Source organism: Bos javanicus, chromosome 22 (assembly GCF_032452875.1).
Source record: "Bos javanicus breed banteng chromosome 22, ARS-OSU_banteng_1.0, whole genome shotgun sequence".
Lineage (NCBI taxonomy): Eukaryota > Metazoa > Chordata > Mammalia > Artiodactyla > Bovidae > Bos > Bos javanicus.
The window spans coordinates 56,422,781-56,442,500 of NC_083889.1; the positions used below are offsets into that span (position 1 = coordinate 56,422,781).

At 52.4% G+C, this 19,720-nt stretch overlaps 1 protein-coding gene across 5 annotated transcripts; it reads left to right on the forward strand.

The window, feature by feature from the left end:
• The first annotated feature begins 1,405 nt into the window (after window positions 1–1,405).
• On the forward strand, window positions 1,406–19,648 carry EFCAB12 (EF-hand calcium binding domain 12). 5 transcript variants are annotated; one of them, XM_061397153.1, is made up of 10 exons: window positions 1,456–1,942; window positions 3,202–3,298; window positions 5,670–6,121; window positions 8,373–8,555; window positions 10,368–10,572; window positions 10,921–11,117; window positions 12,004–12,217; window positions 16,307–16,469; window positions 18,221–18,277; window positions 19,116–19,648. In XM_061397153.1, exons 1-10 carry the CDS (start codon window positions 1,871–1,873, stop codon window positions 19,372–19,374), a joined length of 1,899 nt encoding a protein of 632 aa, XP_061253137.1. In that variant the 5' UTR covers window positions 1,456–1,870; the 3' UTR covers window positions 19,375–19,648. The 5 variants fall into 5 exon arrangements, with proteins under 5 accessions (XP_061253140.1, XP_061253141.1, XP_061253137.1 ...); XM_061397154.1 differs by having other exon boundaries at window positions 12,025–12,217; XM_061397155.1 differs by having other exon boundaries at window positions 10,368–10,524.
• The last annotated feature ends 72 nt before the right edge of the window (window positions 19,649–19,720 follow it).

The following is a 19,720-nucleotide window of genomic DNA, read 5'->3' on the forward strand; positions in this document are numbered from 1 at the left end:
ATATTCAAAAGCAGAGACATTACTTTGCCAACAAAGGTCCGTCTAGTCAAGGCTATGGTTTTTCCTGTGGTCATGTATGGATGTGAGAGTTGGACTGTGAAGCAGGCTGAGCGCTGAAGAATTGATGCTTTTGAACTGTGGTGTTGGAGAAGACTCTTGAGAGTCCCTTGGACTGCAAGGAGATCCAACCAGTCCATTCTGAAGGAGATCAGCCCTGGGATTTCTTTGGAAGGAATGATGCTATAGCTGAAACTCCAGTACTTTGGCCACTTCATGCAAAGAGTTGACTCATTGGAAAAGACTCTGATGCTGGGAGGGATTGGGGGCAGGAGGAGAAGGGGACGACAGAGGATGAGATGGCTGGATGGCATCACTGACTCGATGGACGTGGGTCTGGGTGAACTCCGGGAGTTGGTGATGGACAGGGAGGCCTGGCGTGCTGCGATTCATGGGGTCACAAAGAGTCGGACACGACTGAGCAACTGATCTGATCTGATCTGATCTGAAAGGGCACAATTCAGTGGTTTTTAGTACATTCACAATGTGCAACCGTCATCACTAACTCCAGGATATTTTCATCTCCCCAGCAAGAAAACCCTTATCTGTTCATTTTAGTCCCTTGTATAGTTCCTTTATATTTTTAGTTGCTCAAGGAGACATTTGTCCTGGTATAAGCACTGCAGCCAAGGGTCCCAAGTGCCAGCCTGTCACAGCAGCATGTGTCAGTACTTCCTTCCTGTTTAATGGCTAATATTCCATTGTTTGAATAAGACCACCTTTTGCCTATCCAATGGACAGGTCAAATTTTGGGTTGGCCAAAAAGTTCCTTCGGGCTTCTCCTTCAGCTCATATGGAAAATTCCAAGCGACCTTTTGGCCAACCCAGTGTTTCTCAGGTTCTATCATTCCAAAGCATGGCACCGTGTATTTCGGGGACCAAGCATACCAAAAACTGCCTCTATTCGTCCAGGATTCACTAGGGGTCTATCTGGAGGAGGGAGGGCCTGTTCTAAACACGTGGAGACCTGCTAAAGTCCCTACGGTTTAGGAGGAAACCAGGGATTTATTACTCCAGATTGAGGGGCCACGGGCCAATCTAAGAAATCCAACGGGGTTTTGTTTGTTTGTTTGCGGAGCCAGAGACTCGGCACCATTTGCTCCCGGACCCTCCCAGGACCCTTGCAGTCCCAGGCTGTCTCTCCCGGACTCCAGGCCTGTGCGAGTCTTCTCCCACGTGGCGGCGCGCAGCCAATCAGCGCGGGGCGTCCGTAGTCATGGCAACAGTTGCGTCCAAGCTCCGCAGGTCTCGCGTCTCTTGCAAACTTGGTTATTACTGCTTTTCAGATACCCCATACTCCCGCGCAAGCACACACACACACACACATTCACACGCGCTCTTCAGCGCCGGCTAACACACATATTCACACGTGCTCTTCAGCGCCGGCTAACACATACATTCACACGCGCTCTTCAGCGCCGGCTCCCAGCGCCGGGACCATGGACGACTCTAAAGAAGAGTACGAGGCTGCGTTCCGGTCGCTGCTCCGTAAGCTCACCCTAAGCTCCCGGGAATTGACGCCACCTCCAGGAAGCCCTTGACCCCCGAGTGGACGGGTGCAAGCGGAGTGAAGGCTAGGACAGGGACGGGTATCCCATTGTGCCGTCCCCTCTCTGGGTGCGGGGTTGCCAGGGAGTCGGGGGCAGGTCATGCGTGTTTCTCAGATTTCCCGGGCAGGGCTGGAGACGCTGGCCCAGTCGCCTTGGTTTGGAACCAGAGGCCCAACCCATGTCCCCGGGAAAGGTGTCTAGGCCCTCTGGACTGTCCCTACTACCTCACCACACTTTAGTACATTCAGTACTGGAGAAGCGGCATGGAAAAGAACATCAGTCTTCAAATTTTGCACAATAGCCTACTGTCCTTGATCAGCACCACAACTTTAGAGGTGAATGACAGATACATGGATAATCCCAGAAGAAGGGATGAATACTGGGTTCAAGGGTGATACCCAGGACCTGCTAAGCACAGAGGAGGCGGGGGAGACGGGGAATGCTTCCACGGTCCTGGAAGAGATCTTTACACGGAGTCCTCCAAGCCAGAAGGAGGAGGAAAAGCCTTCCAGACCAGGGGAACAGCATGCACAGAGGCCCAGAGACATGGTGTCTTCAGAAAACTGCTCAGAGTTTAAGTGCTGCTGGAGATGAGTGGTGAGAGGGGTCAGAAGGGATAAGATCCCAGGAGATCTTGGGAGCCAGGAGATGGAGAAGCTACTGAGAATAACAGGATCAGATTGGGAGCATCAGCAAATGCAGAAATGAATTGGTAGGCTCGGAATGTTGGGAGTGGGGAGCTGTCCCAAATGCCCTGGCCAAAGAACCCGGGAGTCTAGGGAAAGGCGCCAGGTGAGAGGGGACTTCAGGACTTGGGGCTGATTAGATAGAGAACTTGGGAAGAGCAATCAAGGGTGACATGCAGGGTGGTAGCCAGGTTTACCTGGCAGATGGAGGTGCTTTCTACAGAGATAAGGCACCTCCTGGAAGAGTAGACAGGGATGCGGAGATAAGTTCAGTCTTGGTTGAGTTTGAGTTCTTTGTCAGCCATACAAGTTGAGGTGCTTTGGGAGCAACTGTAAGTAGAATGCTAAATCACTTCAGTCGTGTCCGACTTTGCAACCCTATGGACTGAAACCCACTAGGTTCCTCTGTCCATGGGATTCTCCAGGCAAGAACACGAGTAGGTTGCCATTTCCTTCTCACTATATGTAGAGTCAGAGCTAATTCCAAATCATAAATATTGATATGAGAGTCCTCTGCATGTGGGGGCCACAGAAATGAGAGTGGAGGAGACTGGAAAAAAAAAAACAAACCAAGAGCACCCAAGTATAAACCTGGAAGCCAGTGACTTTTTAGTAGTGGATAGGAAACAGAGGCCCAAGAATAAGTAGTCAGAGAGGTAGGATGGAATTCAGAGAGAGATTTGTAAAAAGCACGGATAGTTCCCAATAAATGCTGGTTGGATGAATGACTACATTCTCAGTTGAACCCAGCATCTTGTCGTCAAAGAAATAATACATTGGTTGTTGAGAAGTGCTTACTTCTGTCCACATTAATGTATACATAGTCTAATTATTTTCTGACTATGAAAGGAACACATGTGCATTGTAAAGAGACTTAACAACTATACTGACTGTTCACTTTGTGCCAGGCTGGGTACCGGGGATACACAGGAAGTAAGACACAGTTCTTACCGTTGGGAGACTCACAGGCTGTTGGGAAAAAGTATCGGCATCAAGAAAAATATGGTAAATGCTATGAGGGGGCTAAGCTTGGGGGTTCTGGGACCCAGAGGGGCAGGAGGGAGGGGTTGGGATGCTTCTGGGGACAGGTGATGCCTGAGCTGAGCCTCTGAGGCCAAGTAGGGAGTGACCAAGTGAGCAGGGGAAAGGGAAGTGCATTCCAAAGACAGAAAGGAGGGGGGCAGAAGGGGATACCCTGGAACCACAGTCAGGTTAGCTTGGGAACCAATCCAAGGTGAGGAAGCAGGGATGAGGAGGCAGCACTGGCGAGATTAGGGGGGTTGGCAGGGGCGGGTGCGACAGGTGGGACCACGTTAAGGAGATTGAACTTTATCCTGGAGGCAGCTGGGAGTAACAGAAAGGTTTTAAGCAGGAGAGTTTTCATTGTAGCAGGAAAATGATGCAGCAGGTTGACAGTATTTTTTTTTTAAGATTTTTTTTATAGTAATGCTCTGCTCCTTCTGAATTTTAGAACATTCCCACACCTGTTATTCATTTGCTCTTCATAACAGTTTTGGAAGGTTGCTAGAGCAGAGTTTATATCATTTTAGTAAAAGAGTTGAGACTCAGTGGGATTAGGTCACAGCCTGGGGTAATATCAAGAAATGGCTAAGAGCTGAGCTCTGGGGCCAGGCAAGCCAAAGTTCATGTCCCACCTCTGCTACTAATCAACTGTGTGTCCTCTGGCCTCTCTGAGCTCAGTGTCTTAAACTGTAAAATGGATATAATCATGGGGCCAACCTTTTAGGTCCAACCACTTGAAATTCACTCACTTACCAAAGTGAACTAAAGAGCCTTCTGATGAAGGTGAAAGAGAGTGAAAAAGCTGGCTTAAAACTCAACATTCAAAAAACTGAGATCATGGCCTCTGGTCCCATCACTTCATGGCAAATAGATGGGGAAACAATAGAAGCAGGTGACAGACTTTATCCTGGGAGGCTCCCAAATCACTGCAGACGGTGACTGCAGCCATGAAATTAAAAGATGCTTGCTCCTTGGAAGAAAGTTATGACTAACATAGACAGCACATTAAAAAGCAGAGACGTTACTTTGCCAACAAAGTTCCATCTAGTCAAAGCTATGGTTTTTCCAGTAGTCATGTATGGATGTGAGAGCTAGACCGTAAAGAAGGCTTAGCACTGAAGAATTGGTGCTTTTCACCTGTGGCATTGGAGAAGACTCTTGAGAGTCCCTTGGACTGCAGAGAGATCAAACCAGAGTGTCCTAAAGGAAATGAACCCCAAATATCCATTGGAGGGACTGATGCTGAGGTTGAAGCTCCAATAATTTGGCCACCTGATGCAAAAAGCTGACTCACTGGAAAAGACCCTGATACTGGGAAAGATTGAAGGCAAGAGAAGAAGGGGACACAGAGGATGAGATGGCTGGATGGCATCACCGTCTCAATGGACATGAGTTTGAGCAAGCTCCAGGAGATGGTGAAGGACAGGGAAGCCTGGCGTGCTGCAGTCCATGGGGTCACAGAGTTGGACATGCCTGAGTGACTAAGCAACAATAACCAAATATCTACTGAGCTTCCAGTCTATGTTGGCACTGTGGAGGCACTGGGACTCCAGCAGGGAACAAGAGAGATGAGATCCTGGTTCACAGTGTACTGGAAAAGATAAATATCAACCAAGAGCTTCCCTGGTGGCTCAGCAGTAAATAATTTGCCTGCTAGTGTAGGAGACTTGAGTTCGATCCCTGGATCAGGAAGACCCCATGGAGGAGCAAATGGCAACCTGCTCCAGTATTTTTGCCTGGGAAATCCCATGGACAGAGGAGCCCAGCAGGTGACAGTCCATGGAGGGCTGGGGGATCACAGAGAGTTGGACATGACTGAGCACACTTGAGCATTATGAATAAACGAACAGATTCTAAGCATCTCTACCACACAGTAAGGCAGGTACCATCATTATCCCCATTTTACAGATGAAGAGATTGAGACCAAAAGAATAAGAGATCATGCTGCCCATAAGCAGCTGGGCTAGGACTCAGGCCAGAGCACTCTGGCTGCAAAGCCTCTGCTCTTTACAGCACTAGGCTGCCTCAGATGTTCAGACCATCAGAATGGCATTTTAAAAAGATCATTCTGATTGCCAATGAGTAAGGCGCAGGCAGAGTCGAGTGGAGTAAGATTAGAACCTAAGACGGGTTCCATGAGAAAGCACAGAAATCCCTTGGCACAGTGCCTGCTGCAGGGAGTGCCCAGTCACATTAGATGTAAATATTTTCACCATCATCGCAAGGCAACAATGAAGTCAGGCCTGGAAGCCAGGCACCCTGACATACAGCCCGGTGCTGAAGCATTTCTCCTTCCTGACTCCTGTGGTCCTCATCCTGATAGGAACTCACCTTCTAACCCTCTTCCCCCAAGGGTTCTACCAGTCTAAGTCCCTGTTGGATGATGAAAATGCCAGCAAGGAGCCGGTGTTCAACCCCGAAGCGGTCATCGCCCACTGCTTCAAACAGTTCAAGCAGGAGGACTTCCACCTGCCCAGGAGCCGCCGGCGGGTCATCATCCTGCCACAGAAGGAGGCTCCGAAGCCTGTCCGTCCCACGCCCCAACTCCAGACTCCCCTGGAGCCCACCCCCAGCCCCAAAGCCCCGGAAGTCGGGGACACCCAAGAACAGCCAGAGGATCCGAGGGCGTGGCTCGGACAAAGGCTGAAGATGCGGAAGGACCTGGAATCGTTTGGCAACGTCGAGAGGTGGCTGCAGAACAAGGCCAACCTCACGCTGTCCGAGGCCAAGGTCCTACGTGACATCCACAAGAAGCAGCCCGTGGCTCGGCTGCCGAGCCAGCTGGCCATGATCAGGGACACCGCGGTAAGCAGCCCCGTTTGCCAGGCGCAGACACTCTGGGTGTTAGGGGCTTGCTGTCACTCATTCCCTCAGACTAGGAAGGGTGGGGATCTTTCACCCTAACTCCCACCATCCCCGCTCCCAGTCCAGGGGAGTCCTGGGACAGAAGTCCTGAAAAGGAGGTGTACTTGTGATCTTTTGTTGGGCTTCCCTGGTGGCTCAGACAGTAAAGAATCCGCCTGCAATGCAGGAGACCCGGGTTCCATCCCTGAGTCAGGAAGATTCCCTGGAGAAGGGAAGGGCACCCCACTCCCGTATTCTTGCCTGGAGAATCCCATGGACAGAGGAGCCCAACGGGCTGCAGTCTGTGGGGTCGCAAAGAGTAAGATGCGACTGAGCGCGCGCGCACACACACACACACACACGTACACACACACCCCGCCATGTGTTCACAGGGCTATTGTGAAGATCACAGTTGTGAGACTGGAAGAAAGTCTTATAAATCTTTTCTTTTCTAAGAAAATCTTTTACAACATTTGTATATGAATTTGTGTGTATATACATATTGTTCCCTCTATAAATATGAAGACAGAAGCTCAGTGAGGCCACACATTGTCCAAGCCCAGAGAGATAGTAACTGGCAGTCAGTAGCCAGAGCCCTCATCTTCCAAATGCATCCAACACAGACACTTGAAAATTCTCCCAGTTTAGGTAAAGCTGGCATAAGAGGTGAGATAACTTGGGTTTAAACCCAGCTCTGCTACTTCCTAGCCATATGATCTGGGCCTCGGTTTCCTCAACTCTTAAATGGGGAGGACCAATGTGCCTGCTTCCCACGGTTGCTGCAACATCCAAATGGATTAATATATATAAGGTGCCTGAGACATGCCGAGCGTATAGTGAGCCCTCGTTCAACGTTTGTCATTTTTATTATTATTGCAGAATTACCGGTTTCATTTGGGTTAGCCCCCAAACTTCAGAGTCAGTCCTTGGTGTAATCATAGTCAAAACCCAACTTTCATGGTTCTCACACACCCTTTCCTGCCAACAGCACAGCCTCTAGGTATAAGCACAGGACTTGGGTTAGAAATCCACTGCTTACTTGCTGTGTGATCCTGGGCAAGTCGCTTCACCTCGCTGAGCCTGTTTCTTCATTTGGGAAGGGAAGCTTCCCAAAGGGAAGCTAATACCTACTATTGAATTCACGGCATCCTTCTTTTCCATTCAGCAAACCATTACTGCCTGCTTGCACAGGGCTGGGGGCTTTGTTGAGTACAAGCATAGGAGGTGGGGGATGTAGCTGAGTAAGATGTGATCTTGCTCCCAGGGGGTTCACATGTTAGTGGGGGAGGCAGACACAAAAGATTAATGACTCTGCAGTTGCCTCCAGGCCACTGATAGACGCCAGGCCGCTGATAGACTCCAGGCCGCTGAGGAGCTGTAAGCTAGGGAATAGAAAGGCCTTTTGTAAACTGTCAAGTGCTCCACCACACTAACGGAACAGTATTCCTGAGTAGTTTACCCTGCTATCTGTTGGGGGGCACCCCATGGATACCAACATCTGAAGATGCTCGAGACCCTCATATAAAAGGGCAGAGTATTTGCGTATAACCCACGAGCATCCTCCCTTACATTTGAATCATCTCTAGATGACTTAGAATACCTAATATAATGTAAAGGTCATGTGAATAGTTAATACATATCATGTTAAGTATGACATAAATAGTTGACGGCCATGGCAAATTCAAGCTTTACTTTTTGGAACTTTCTGGAGTTTTTAAATCCATGGATGTGGAGTGCACGGACCTGGAGGGCTGACTGTATTCCCGTTTACCTGGAAGGGAGGGGCAGTAGGATTCTGACAGAGAAGGGAGAGGTATTCCAGGCGGGAGGCCCAGGGCCAGAGGCTGGGGAGTAGGGGCAGCAGAGGCCCCAGGCGGCTTCAGGCAGGGGCTCATATTTTGATGCGCTGAGAGCCCAGTGGGATTATGATAGTGACTGGTCTGACAAGAGAGATGGGGATAAGAATGAAGTTCTAGTTCTCATTTTGTCCAAACCTCTTGTGCCTGATGAGAACTTGGAGGCTCAGAGAAGCCAAGCGGCCCAGGCCTCCCGCGGCAGGACGTGCCTGCCGAAAGCCCACGCCCTTTGCCCTGCACCCTGCCATCTGGGTGGCGTGGCTCGGCCTCTCTCTTTCCCATTTCTAAATCTGGGGACCCAGCTCCGTGGTGTCTCCTGAACGCTCCCCTCTGCCCCCCTCTCTTGCCTGTTTCAGAAGAAAAGCCAGAGACCCTCCCGCCGGCAGGTGCCCCAGCTCCGACTGCCCAAACCCCCCGCCCTGTCGACCTTGTACTCCTACCTGCACTGCCGCAAGATCAAGATCCTGGAGCTGTTTCACAAGGTGGACCAGGGCAAGCACCAGATCTCCCGAGAGGAGTTCATCGTGGCTCTCAAGGCGGTAAGCGCCTCCCCTGCTGGCTTGAGTGCCCCCACAGCCCTGCGGCACTATCCTGCTCTGACATCCCCTGCATTATTTGTAAAGCCGGATTGGAACGTGTGGCTTAACCTGAGCCCCCCATCAGACCCCTAAAGCCACCTTGCCCCAGTCTGACCTTGAAAGGCCCTACCTGAGGGGGAAGTCTGTAGAGCCAGCCTTGTAACCAGCCTGCTGCTTAGGGAATCACTGTCTTGCCAGTGAGACCCCAGAACTGAGCACAGAGAGAGCTGGATCTTCAGTCCTGCCTGTAGAACCTTCTAGAGCTTCTGGAACCATCACTAGCATGTGACTCACATAGGGGTATTGTTAAAACACAGCTTCTGTCCCAGTACCTCTGTGTGGGGTCCCAAGATACTGCCTTCTTTTTTTTTGATGGGGAGAGGTACCATGCAGCTTATGGGATCTTAGTTCCCCGACTAGGGATCAAACCTGGGCCCCCAGCAGTGGAAGCAGGGAGTCCTAACCACTGGACCACCAGGGTAGCCCCCTCAGGATGCTGCACGCTAACAAGCTCCCAGCGATGCCCATGGTGTGGGTCCTCAGACCACACCTTGTCGGGTTATTCAAAAATTCAATTTAACTATAAATAAATAAAACTAGAACTCCAGTTCCTCAGGCACAGTGGCCACAGTTGGAGTGCTCAGCAGTTGCTCTGCTGCTGGACCCCTCAGACAGAGCATCTTCCCATCATCACAGGAAGTCCTGTTGGTCTAGCAGAGCTCTGCTAACTCTGGCCCAGGAGTCGAATCCAACTGGTCTCCTGTTTTTTTGTCAATAAAGTTTTATTGGAACACAACACACACATTTGTCTATGCGTTATCATGGCCGCTCTCATGCTAGGAGGGCAGAGTTGAGTAGTGATGACAGAGACCCACATGGCTCCCAGAGCCTAAAATACTTACCATCTGGCCCTTTCTAGAAAAAGTTTGCCGATTCCTGGTCTGGGTGACTTAAACTTTTATATATTTTGAATACATGATACCTTTAAAAAAAACTTTAGGAAAGAAGGGGAATGCTACACTTTTTTTAGTCTAAAATCACCAGCAGTTTCAGGCTTTCATTTTATACCATGTAGCTATCTAAACAACATTTCAAAGCATTTAAAACAAAAAATAAAGGGTCTTTAATTCAACGTCACCAAAAAGTTCAAACACTAAATCCTTTAGCACCAGGTGAGTTCTGATCGTCTTTAAATAAAGCACAGAGAATAACATCTACAGTGTAAAGAAGCTGGCAAAGATACATTTCCTTTCACACTATTTTTTCTTGAATATTCAGTATTGCTGGCAAGTATCGTATTCCTCCAAAGTTTGCCCGCCACCCTTACAAGAGTCCCGGGCATTAGATTTCCGACTCTATTTTACTTCAGTTAAGGGAGGCCTCTGTGTCCCTCACAGACAAGGATGACAGATGTGACATCCTCCTTCCAGTCTGGCACTGGAAGGCTGAGATTGAAATGGAGTGTGCAGGCAGGCCAGAGGAAGAAGTAACAGCCTCTGCAAAGATAGGGACACGTCTGGACCGGGGTTTGGAAGGAGGGATGGGAGCTGTTCAGGCAGAAAGTGGGAAACGCCTGAGTCAAGGCAGAGGGTGGGAAATGTGCAGGGCCCCGGGGAGAGGCTCTGAGCTCCTTCACAGGGACCCTGGATGTGAGCTGGGAGCGCCTGAGGATGAAACTCGATGGGGAGGCGGGGCCAGGCTGGCGAGGCTTTGGCCATCCTAGCAGGACATCTGGAGCCAGGCTGCCCACCTGGGCTTCTCTTGTCTCCTCAGATTGGAGTCCCTCTGAAAAACCAGGAGGTGGAGGACATTGTGGTCTACCTCAGCTCCCTGGGGAAGCACAACAGCATCACGATGGATAACCTGGCCAGCACCTACAAGCAGTGGTCTTTGGCTCGGCAGCAAAGCACCCTGACCATCGCAACAGAGGGTGTGTGTCTGCCTCTGCAGCAAAGCACCCTGACCACCACAACAGAGGGTGCGTGTCTGCCTCCACCCCTCCCCGTGCAGGGAGGAAGCTGACGCTCAGAGAGGCTGACTGCCGGGCCACAGTCTCAAATCTAGAAGGCAGCAGGGCCAGGATCTCATTTCTGCCCGGGGCCGCAGAGGCCTGAAGCAGGCCTGGAAAAGCAGGATGCTGGAGGATGGGAACGGAAACGGGAAGGCTGGGCTGGGTGCGGGAGAGGGAGGAGAAGGCCACAGAGGAGCCCGAAGAAGGGACACCTTCAAGGCACCCGCTCGGCAACACTGGTTCACTGCCCGATGGGCTCTATGGCCGGGCACCCTCTCAGCTCCTCCTTCCTCTGCCTCTTCCCTCCACCCCTAGATTCCAGATCATCCAATGACAGCGGCTCCACACAGAGTTCATCCCCAAAGCAGAAGGCGAATGTACCCCCAGAGGCTCCCAAGATGGACCTGCTGACGGTGCCCGTGGTCGACACGGAGATGGAGGCACGGCCCATGACACTGGAGGAGATGGAAGATGTGGGCAAGCACTACCGAGAGAGGAAGCGGCAGAACAAGGTGCCCACCCCGACAGGAGAGGGACGGGGCTTGGGGACCGGGCAGGCCGGGCCCACATGCCCCACCTTCTGGCCGGGGGAGCTCTGGGGGTCCCAGCTTCCTTACCTCCTCGTTCCCTCTTCTGTCTGTATGAACAACACCTGCCTCCCAAGGTTTCTGATAAGATGAGTTGATATGATGTTTCTGAAAGTCCCGAGTTCCCTTCCTCCAACTGTTGAATCACGACTGACTCCTGAGACCAGGACTGCATGTTCATCACAGCTGGAATCCAAGAACCTGGCCTGGGGCCTGGCACTGAGTAGGCACTCCAGGAACACATGTTGAGTGAAGGAAGGAAGAACTGATTGTATAAATTAATTCACCCAATAAATTTTTATTGAGAGCCTGTGATGCATCAGGCACTGTTCACTAAGTGCTTCCCTGGTGGCTCAGATGGTAAGGAATCTGCCTGCAATGCAGGAGACCCAGGTTCGATCCCTGAGCCGAGATGATTCCCTGAAGAATGGAAATGGCAACCCACTCCAGAATTCTTACCTGGAGAATACCATGGACAGAGGAGCCTGGTGGGCTACATACAGTCCATGGGGTTGCAAAGAGTTGGACACGACTGAAGCGACTTAGCACACACGCAAAGGAGCCTTCTGTATGTGTATACAGTCGCGTGTGCACTTCTATGTAAGGAGCTGTGCACACAGAACCTTGTGCCCGGCCCATTCACATGTTATGCAGGCGTCACCTTGATCAGGGGTGATTTTTCCTCCCCAGTGGCTGACATCAACAGCTGCACTCACGGGCCGGGGGAGGAGAGGCGCCTGAGGCTCCGCATCTGCCTTGGGCCAGGAGGGATGCGAGGAGGAGTGAGTGCCCGCCTCCACTCTCCCCACAGCTGGCCCTCCCCTCCATCCAGTACACGGAGCAGTGCCGCCTGGTGCGCAGCGGGGACAAGCACTTTGACGAGCACTGCCTGCCGACCACAGTCCACGGGGAGATGGGGAGCATCCTCAACAGGTCCCGCGTGGACACCTTCCTGGTCTACCTGCAGTGCTGGAAGGTCTGCGAGGCCCACGGCCTCCCGCTGACCGAGGACATCCTCATGAGAGGTAGGGGCCTCGGGGCTGCTGGGAAGGTGTCAAGGGGGCCCCCAAGCAGGGGGCCAGGGTGGCAGCCACCTGAGGCTTGTCCTTCCCCAGCCGACGAGCACCCAACCACACCACGGAGACGCTGGGGAGAAAGGGGGCTGGGGGAAGAACAGCCCCACCGGGTTCGCTTTTATTTATTTGGGGCTGTGCTGGGTCTTCGTTGCCACGCGGGCTTTTTCTCTAGGTGCGGGGAGCGGGGGCTGCCCTCTAGCGGCAGTGCACGGGCTTCTCATGGCGGTGATTTCTCCCATTGTGAAGCACGGGCTCTCGGGCACAGGCTCAGCAGTTGAAGGCGCACGGGCTTAGATGCTCTGCAGCACGTGGGATCCTCCCAGACCAGAGATCAAACCCGTTGTCCTCTGCACTGGGCAGGCAGATTCCCGTCCCCTGTGCTACCAGGGAAGTCTCCTGGTTCGCTGTGAGAGGGGATTTGACAGCCCTGCAGGTCCCACACTCTGCTCCTTAGGCCCAGAGTCCAGGTTCCCCAGCCTAGGGAAGGGAGCACCAGGACTGGAGGTCCAGGTGAGGGAGCCAGAGGTGGGCCAGGAGGAACAGTCCCGAATGAGCACCGACCATCGTATCGATGTGGGAAATACGTCGGTGTTATAAGGAGTGAATCTGTGCATGTGATGAGTTGTTAAGATGAAATAATGTAGTTATAGCATAATTATTCGGTATTCATATTTACTGACAATAAGAGCCATTTCCTTAAGCAGATAAACTGTTGTAGGATCAGGGAAAAGATGGTTAAAGAATGGGACTTGCGAACAATGCATTGTTTCATTTAATATTTACATCTAATATATTTGTTTACAAATATGCTTTTGTCCTTGGGAACTGTGATTGCATGATAAAGGGAAACTGTTTTGTTATTCCTAAGTATGAATTAGTTTGCTTATTAGAGTAGGCGATTTCGGACCGGAAGCCTGGCTGGGAGAGGTAACCGCAAACGACACAAGGAGTGTTCCAAACCCACTCGTCTCAGCCAGGCCTGTTTCTTGGTGCTTCTGCCACACAGAGAGAAGAATGCACGGGGAGACGGGTTCTGTGGAAGCCCTTTGCCCTCTGCTGAGCCCACAGGTCTCAATCCTGAGCTCTCACACTGGTCCCGCCCTCTGCTTGGGGCAAGAGCTGTGTTTCCATGTACCCAAGCAGATCTGAACCCTCCACTCCTAGGTGGACTGTGTGCTTCTGAGACACAGGGCAGAGGAGCGGCCCCATAGGCCCCTGATGACCATGTAATGATGCTGGCATCTCGCATTTATGAAGTACGTGTTCAACGGGCCAGTCGCTGCTGCACTGGAGGGCAGAGGTTTTCCTGTTGGAACCTCGCAGGAAGGAGCTGTGGCCGTTCTGGGCTGTGGTTTTCTGAGAAAGGGACACACAGAGGGTGCCGTGACTTCCCTGAGAACAAGAGTTAACAGTCACAGTTGGTTGTTTTCCATTCCCCCCCCCCCCCCCCGCCCCGGGAGGGGAAACAAACGCTCAGTGTAGAGGACCTTGGGTCTTGTATTAGTTTGGTAGAACTGCTGTAACTAAACACCACAGACTGGGGACTTACACAGCAGAAAGGTATTTTCTCACCATTCTGGAGGCAGACAGTCCAAGATCAAGGTGCTGGCAGGGTTCATGTCCTCTGAGATCGCTCTCCGTGGCCTCCAGACAGTCACTGTCTGGCTGTCTAGTCACACGGTCGTTTCCGTGCACACATGCGCCCCTGCTGTGTCTCTGCGCCCACATTTCCTCTGCTAAGGACACCAGTCAGACTGGATGCAGCCCTTCCTTAGTGGCTTCATTTTAGCTTTATCACCTCTTGAAAGGCCTCATGTCCAAATACAAATTCTAGGGGTCAGAGCTTCAATGTATGAATTTGGGGGGATACAAGTCAGGCCATAAAAGGTCTATACAGGAGGAAGTGGCCAAGGGCCTTCAGGAACACAGGCCAACCAGCCTAAATGGTCACTGTCTCCCGCACAAGCTGCACACCCCTCGCCTGGGCAGCCGCTTGCCGCCGTCTGGGCCAGGAGGGCAGAGATATGGCAGGTGACCCCACAGCTCTCGACCCTGACTTTTATCCTCCCTCCCTCCTTCCTCGGGGAGCCTCATGCTCCCAGATCACCTGGGCTTGGCGTGCGGTGGGGCTGCAGGTGTTCTAAAATGCAGGCAGGATTCCCAGGCACACGACGGCTCCTGCGGGCTAGGTCTCGCCCCCAGACATGCCGGCTGGTCCGTCCCCACCAGAGAGGATCGAGGCTTTACTGAGTCTCTCCACCACCGGCTTTTGCTGGCTCCTGGGCCTGCACACAGCTGAGCTTCACCTGTCTGCAGGATCCCTCACTCATGAGCACATAGGCACATCTGTGGGTGGGCTTCCTTTTGCTTCTGACTGGTCTGAAATGGGAAAGACGCTATGCTGTCCTGGCCACTGTCTGTTGCCTGTCCTTAAGACAGAGACCAGAAGCACAAACCCTGGCACTTCCAGGTCTGTGCCTGAGGCTAGAGCTTGGTGGGCTCAGATCCCAAACCTCAAGCTCATGGGCCAGACTTCTAGAACATCGAGGCATTTCCCCTCTCCACTGAATATAGCTTTATTGTTCTGCTCCCCCTAATTTTATAGATAAATCTTGCTCATTTACATTTTTGAAAACAAAACAAAACAAAATCCCCCAGCCAGAGTTGACCACCAATAATATTTAACGACTGTCCTTTCACAAATCTCTTTTTCTTATTTATTTGCTATTCACATGGATTAGCTCTATAAGTCATTTTTTAAAAGTCCTATATGTATATACATTAAAAAATGTAGTTTAAAGATCATGTAAACCTTTTAAAAATGATGATGTTGCCCATCTCCCCCTTCCCTACTCTCCCTTCTCACCTGTACAATCCCTGCCCTCTGCCCAAATAAACATTAAAACCTTGGGACTTCCCTGGTGGTCCAGTGGCTGAGACTCCATGCTCCCACTGCAAGGGGCCTGAGTTCACCCCTAGTTGGGGAACTAGATCCCAGATGCTGCAACTAAAGATTGAAATTCCCTGGCAGCTAAGACCTGCTGCAACCAAATAAATAAATATCAAAAAAATATAAAAAGTCTTGGACTTCCCTGGTGGTCCATTTGTTAAGATGCTGAGCTTCCAAAGCAAGGGGCATGGGTTCCATTCCAGGTCGGAGAACTAAGATCCCACAAGCCTCTCAGCCAAAATAGATAACGTAAATAAAGAAATAAATTTGTGTTGGCCAGATAAGGAGGGGGCATTCTAAGCAATAAACTGTAGTTGATTCACCAACTAAAAACAAACAAACAAAAAAAACCTTAAAAACAATGAATAACCTGGAGAGTGAACCTCCACCACTGCATCCAGAACATGAGACGCTGGGGCGAGCCCTGCTCGGCAGTGGCAGAAGTGCTGCTTCTGCACGAGAAAACCCACCACCCACCGAGTCTAAGTTAATCCAGTGATGTCTTGGGTGAGGCCTCCCTCCCTCCTTCAGGGACTCCTGAGCAGGCGGCCCCTGCAGAGCAGGGTGTGGGGCCACGCTCCCTCCTACCTGCCCCCAGGCCGCGGGGCCACCGCCGCCCTGGTTCTGAACAGGCGCCCTCATCTCTGGTCCCCTGAGTGGTAGCCTGCCAGCCCCACTTCCCGACAGCATGCTGCCAGGACGCACTCACCACCATCAGGGAGCGGGTGTGCTGGGGAAGGACTCGGGGACCTGCTGCACTATTTTTTGCAACTTGCTGTGAACCTACCATCATTTAAAAATAAAAAGTAAAGGGACTTCCCTGGTAGCTTAATGGTTAAGCCTCCAAGCTTCCCGTGCAGGGAACTGTGGGTTTGATCTCTGGTCAGGGAACTAAGATCCCACGTGCCACTGGAGACCAAAAGAAAAAGTAAATAAATAAAGTAAAAAAAAAAAAAAAATGTATATAAGGAAAATCTTTTCAAACAAGAATGTGAATTTGTTTTTAAAAATAGCCCCCCTCGGCCCCAAAGGCTGGGGTTGGGGACGGGTCTCGGGCTGACAGGCCATGTTTCTCCTCCTGCTTACAGCCCTGATGTACCCAGGGGACAAGATCATTTTCCAGAAGGATGAGATGCGCCCGATCCGGCAGCCAGGAGGCTACTACTCAGACTTCAAGCCCTTCACTGAGAACCTGGCCCTGGTCCGGCCCCAGGGCGTTCCCGTGCCTGTGCCTCAGAAGAAGCCTGACAAGCTGAGTGTCAGCCCCTCCTCCTCCGCCCTGCGCTCCTGCCCACTGATGCCCCATGGCTGGGGTGGTGGTGGGCAGTTACAGGCGGGTCACAGGGCAGTGTCTGTGTCCTTACCCGGCATGTCCAGCTCACCTGATCCCCACGGACTGGCCGCGTGTCCCCCCGGCACGTGTCTCCCCAGCCTTCTTGCCTCACCCCCATGCAGCCCTCCTGACTACATCCTACACGACCTCAAGGTCTCTGGAAAAGGTTAAAAAGAAGGACTTCTTAGAGAAACCGGGGAGGCCTCTTCACGAATCGTGGGCTGGGTGTAGGGCCCCTGCCAAGGACAGTGGTGGCAACCCCTCCTCTGCCTTCTCTAGCAAAATGTGGGCTTGCACACCCCTGCCCAGAGAAAAGAACTCTGCCCTGGGGCCTCCCCTGACCCTCAGATCAGCCCAATGTCTCTCTAAGAGAATGTCCTGCTTTGTCAGGAGGTGATTGGCGAGCAGGCTACCACCAGCCAGCTTTGGTGGGGACTGCAGAGTGGAAATGGCAACCCACTCCAGTGTTCTTGCCTTGAGAATCCCAGGGATGGGGGAGCCTGGTGGGCTGCTGTCTATGGGGTCGCAGAGAGTCAGACGCGACTGAAGCCACTTAACAGCAGCAGCAGCAGCAGAGTGGAGGGAGGGAGGGGAGAAGGGGCAGCTGACCAGATACCGTGACGGGGGAGGGGCTGAGGACCTGCCCACACTGTCCGTTGCTGCCAGATGCCTGCTTGGGTGGTCTGGCCAGACAGCCGGGGTGGGAAAGCAGTGGAGCAATCTGCTCCACTGACAGACCAGAGGTCAAATGGACCGTTACCTCGCTTACTGAACCTTAGCATGTTCATCTGTAAAATGGGCCTGACAGCTCTACCACACACACAGTGAGGACCCTTAGCACCTGAGCACTGATTGTCATAGCCTATCCCTTCAGGCCATTCTTGAGTGTAGGAGTGGGCTTCGCCTGCAGGTGGAGCTGGCCACAGTCCTGGCAGGGAAGAGCTGAGGGTGAGCTGGGCAGCTGGTCACCTAGAGAGTCCTCTCTGATCCCCTGCATGGCTGCCACCAAGTCCTGAGCCATGAACCTCAAAAAACTGAGAAAGTGACTTCTGTCCTGCTCTGACAGGCCCCAGTTATAAAGGATAGAGGTCCCCCAGGGCGGGGGTGGACTGGTTTCATTGGCTACTTAGCATGCCTTGTCAAAGATTCTGAGGCAGATGCAGGCTTGCTGGGAAAGAGTGCTGTGGTGATTAAGTGATGTCTACCAGGCCCCAGATTTGGGGCGTTACCTTTTACCACCCTTGTCCTCAAGGCGGGATTCAGCTCTGGAGGGCAAGTGGGAGTCGCAGGCGCAAAAAGGATTCAGATGATTGAGCATGTCTCGTAATGACTTGAGAGGTCTCCGTGCTGGGGAACGAGAAACCCGAGGCCCCCACAAGGGGACTGACTGGTCCCAAGTCGCCCAACCAGCGAGGCTAGGAACCCAGCGCTGCCATCCTGTCTGCCTCCCCAGTAGGGCCCCAGAGATCTAGACACTCCAGTTCACCGTGTGTTCCACTGGAGCATGGCGGACTGTCAGGGCCCCGAACAGGGAGAAGTTCTCTTTCCAGGGCTCTGGTCTGGATTCAGAGGTGGGCCCCCATCACCCTGACATACTTACTCCCTGAGGCCCCACTGACCTGGATTTCCTGTCTCCTGACGAGATACCTCTCTCTCTCTCCTCCACCAGGAAAATGCCGAAGAAAATCAAGAAAATCAATTTTAAGGAATTTGAGGAATTCACCAGGTCTGTAGTGATCATCGAACTCTGGGGGGGGGGGGGGCAGGTGGGAGGAAGGGACCCAGGACTCGAGTATTGCAGGGTACATGGGACCCAGCATGCAGGAATCAGTGCCCAGGAGCTGAGGATCTGTAAAGTGACCCTTAAGTGTGCCAGAGGCTTCCCTGGTGGCTCAGCAGTAAAGAATCCACCTGCAGTGCAGGAGCCTTCAATCCCTGGGTCAGGAAGATCCTCTGCAGAAGGGCATAGCAACCCACTCCAGTATTCTTGCCCAGAGAATCCCATGGACAGAGGAGCCTGGCAGGCTACAGTCCATGGGGTCGCAGAGAGTCAGACACGACTGAAGAGACTTAGCACGCATGCACACACAAGAGTGGCAGGCAGACACTGCTTCCCACTCGTTAATTCACGTAAACCCTCTCCACAACCCTATGAAGTTACGCTTAGCATTCCCATTTCACAGAAGAGGAAACTGCCGTACAGGAAGGCTGACTACCTTGCTCCAAGTCACGGATCTATTAACTGGTAGAGCAGAGATTTGGACCCAGGTGTGCTGACTCCAGCGGCTGCCCTCTGAACAGCACGTGACAATGCCTCTACAGAACAGGTGGTGTGCGTGTTAAGAGTCTGGATTTAGAGACAGCCGACTGGCAGTCAAGCCCACCCCCCGCCACTTGCCAGCTGTGTGGCCTTGGGGAAATGACTTCGCCCCTCTAGGCCTCCGGGAGGCAGACAGGACAACAGAGTACTAGAGTGCTTAGTACAGAGCTGCACCTCCGCTGGGGAAGGAGCCCCAGCTGCCCCCTGTCTCCGTGACGACTGTCTCTGTCTTCTCCTTCCCCAGGAAGCTGAAGGAGAAGAAGCCCAGCAGTCCGCAGCTAACCCATCCCAACTTCTTCTGGCCGGGTCACCTCCTGGACAAGCTGCGGCTCTACCTGCCCACTGTGACCATGGACCGGAGCCTGGCCATCTTCAGCTGTGTCCAACAGCGGCCCCACGTCTACCCGGCCACCTACCACCCCGACTGCTGGTGGCCCATTAAGGACGTGAATTACATGACCTATGCCTATTACGATGCCCACAAGATCTATCACATCAACTAGAGTGGCCCAGGTGTCACCAGACCTAGCCATCCTGGGGCCAGGTACCAGCGCAGCTAGCAGCCCAGAGCTGTAGACGCAGGGAGGGCGTTAAAGAGCCAGGCAAGAGAAGTCGTTTCAGTGGGAAGGCCTGGGCCAGCTGTCTCCAGACAAAGCGTCCAGTGTCTCAGAGCGTGGATGTGTCCAGGGGAAGATGTGGTTTTTGAGTGTCTCCCTCTCCTGACCTCTGTCCTGTTGAAATAAAACTGGGTTGAGGTTTTCCTCATTTCACCTGTGATTCAGCTGATGTAATTTCCAGATTCAGAAGCTGTGGCTAGAGGGGTGTTGGAAAGCTGGGGTCCAAGGTCTG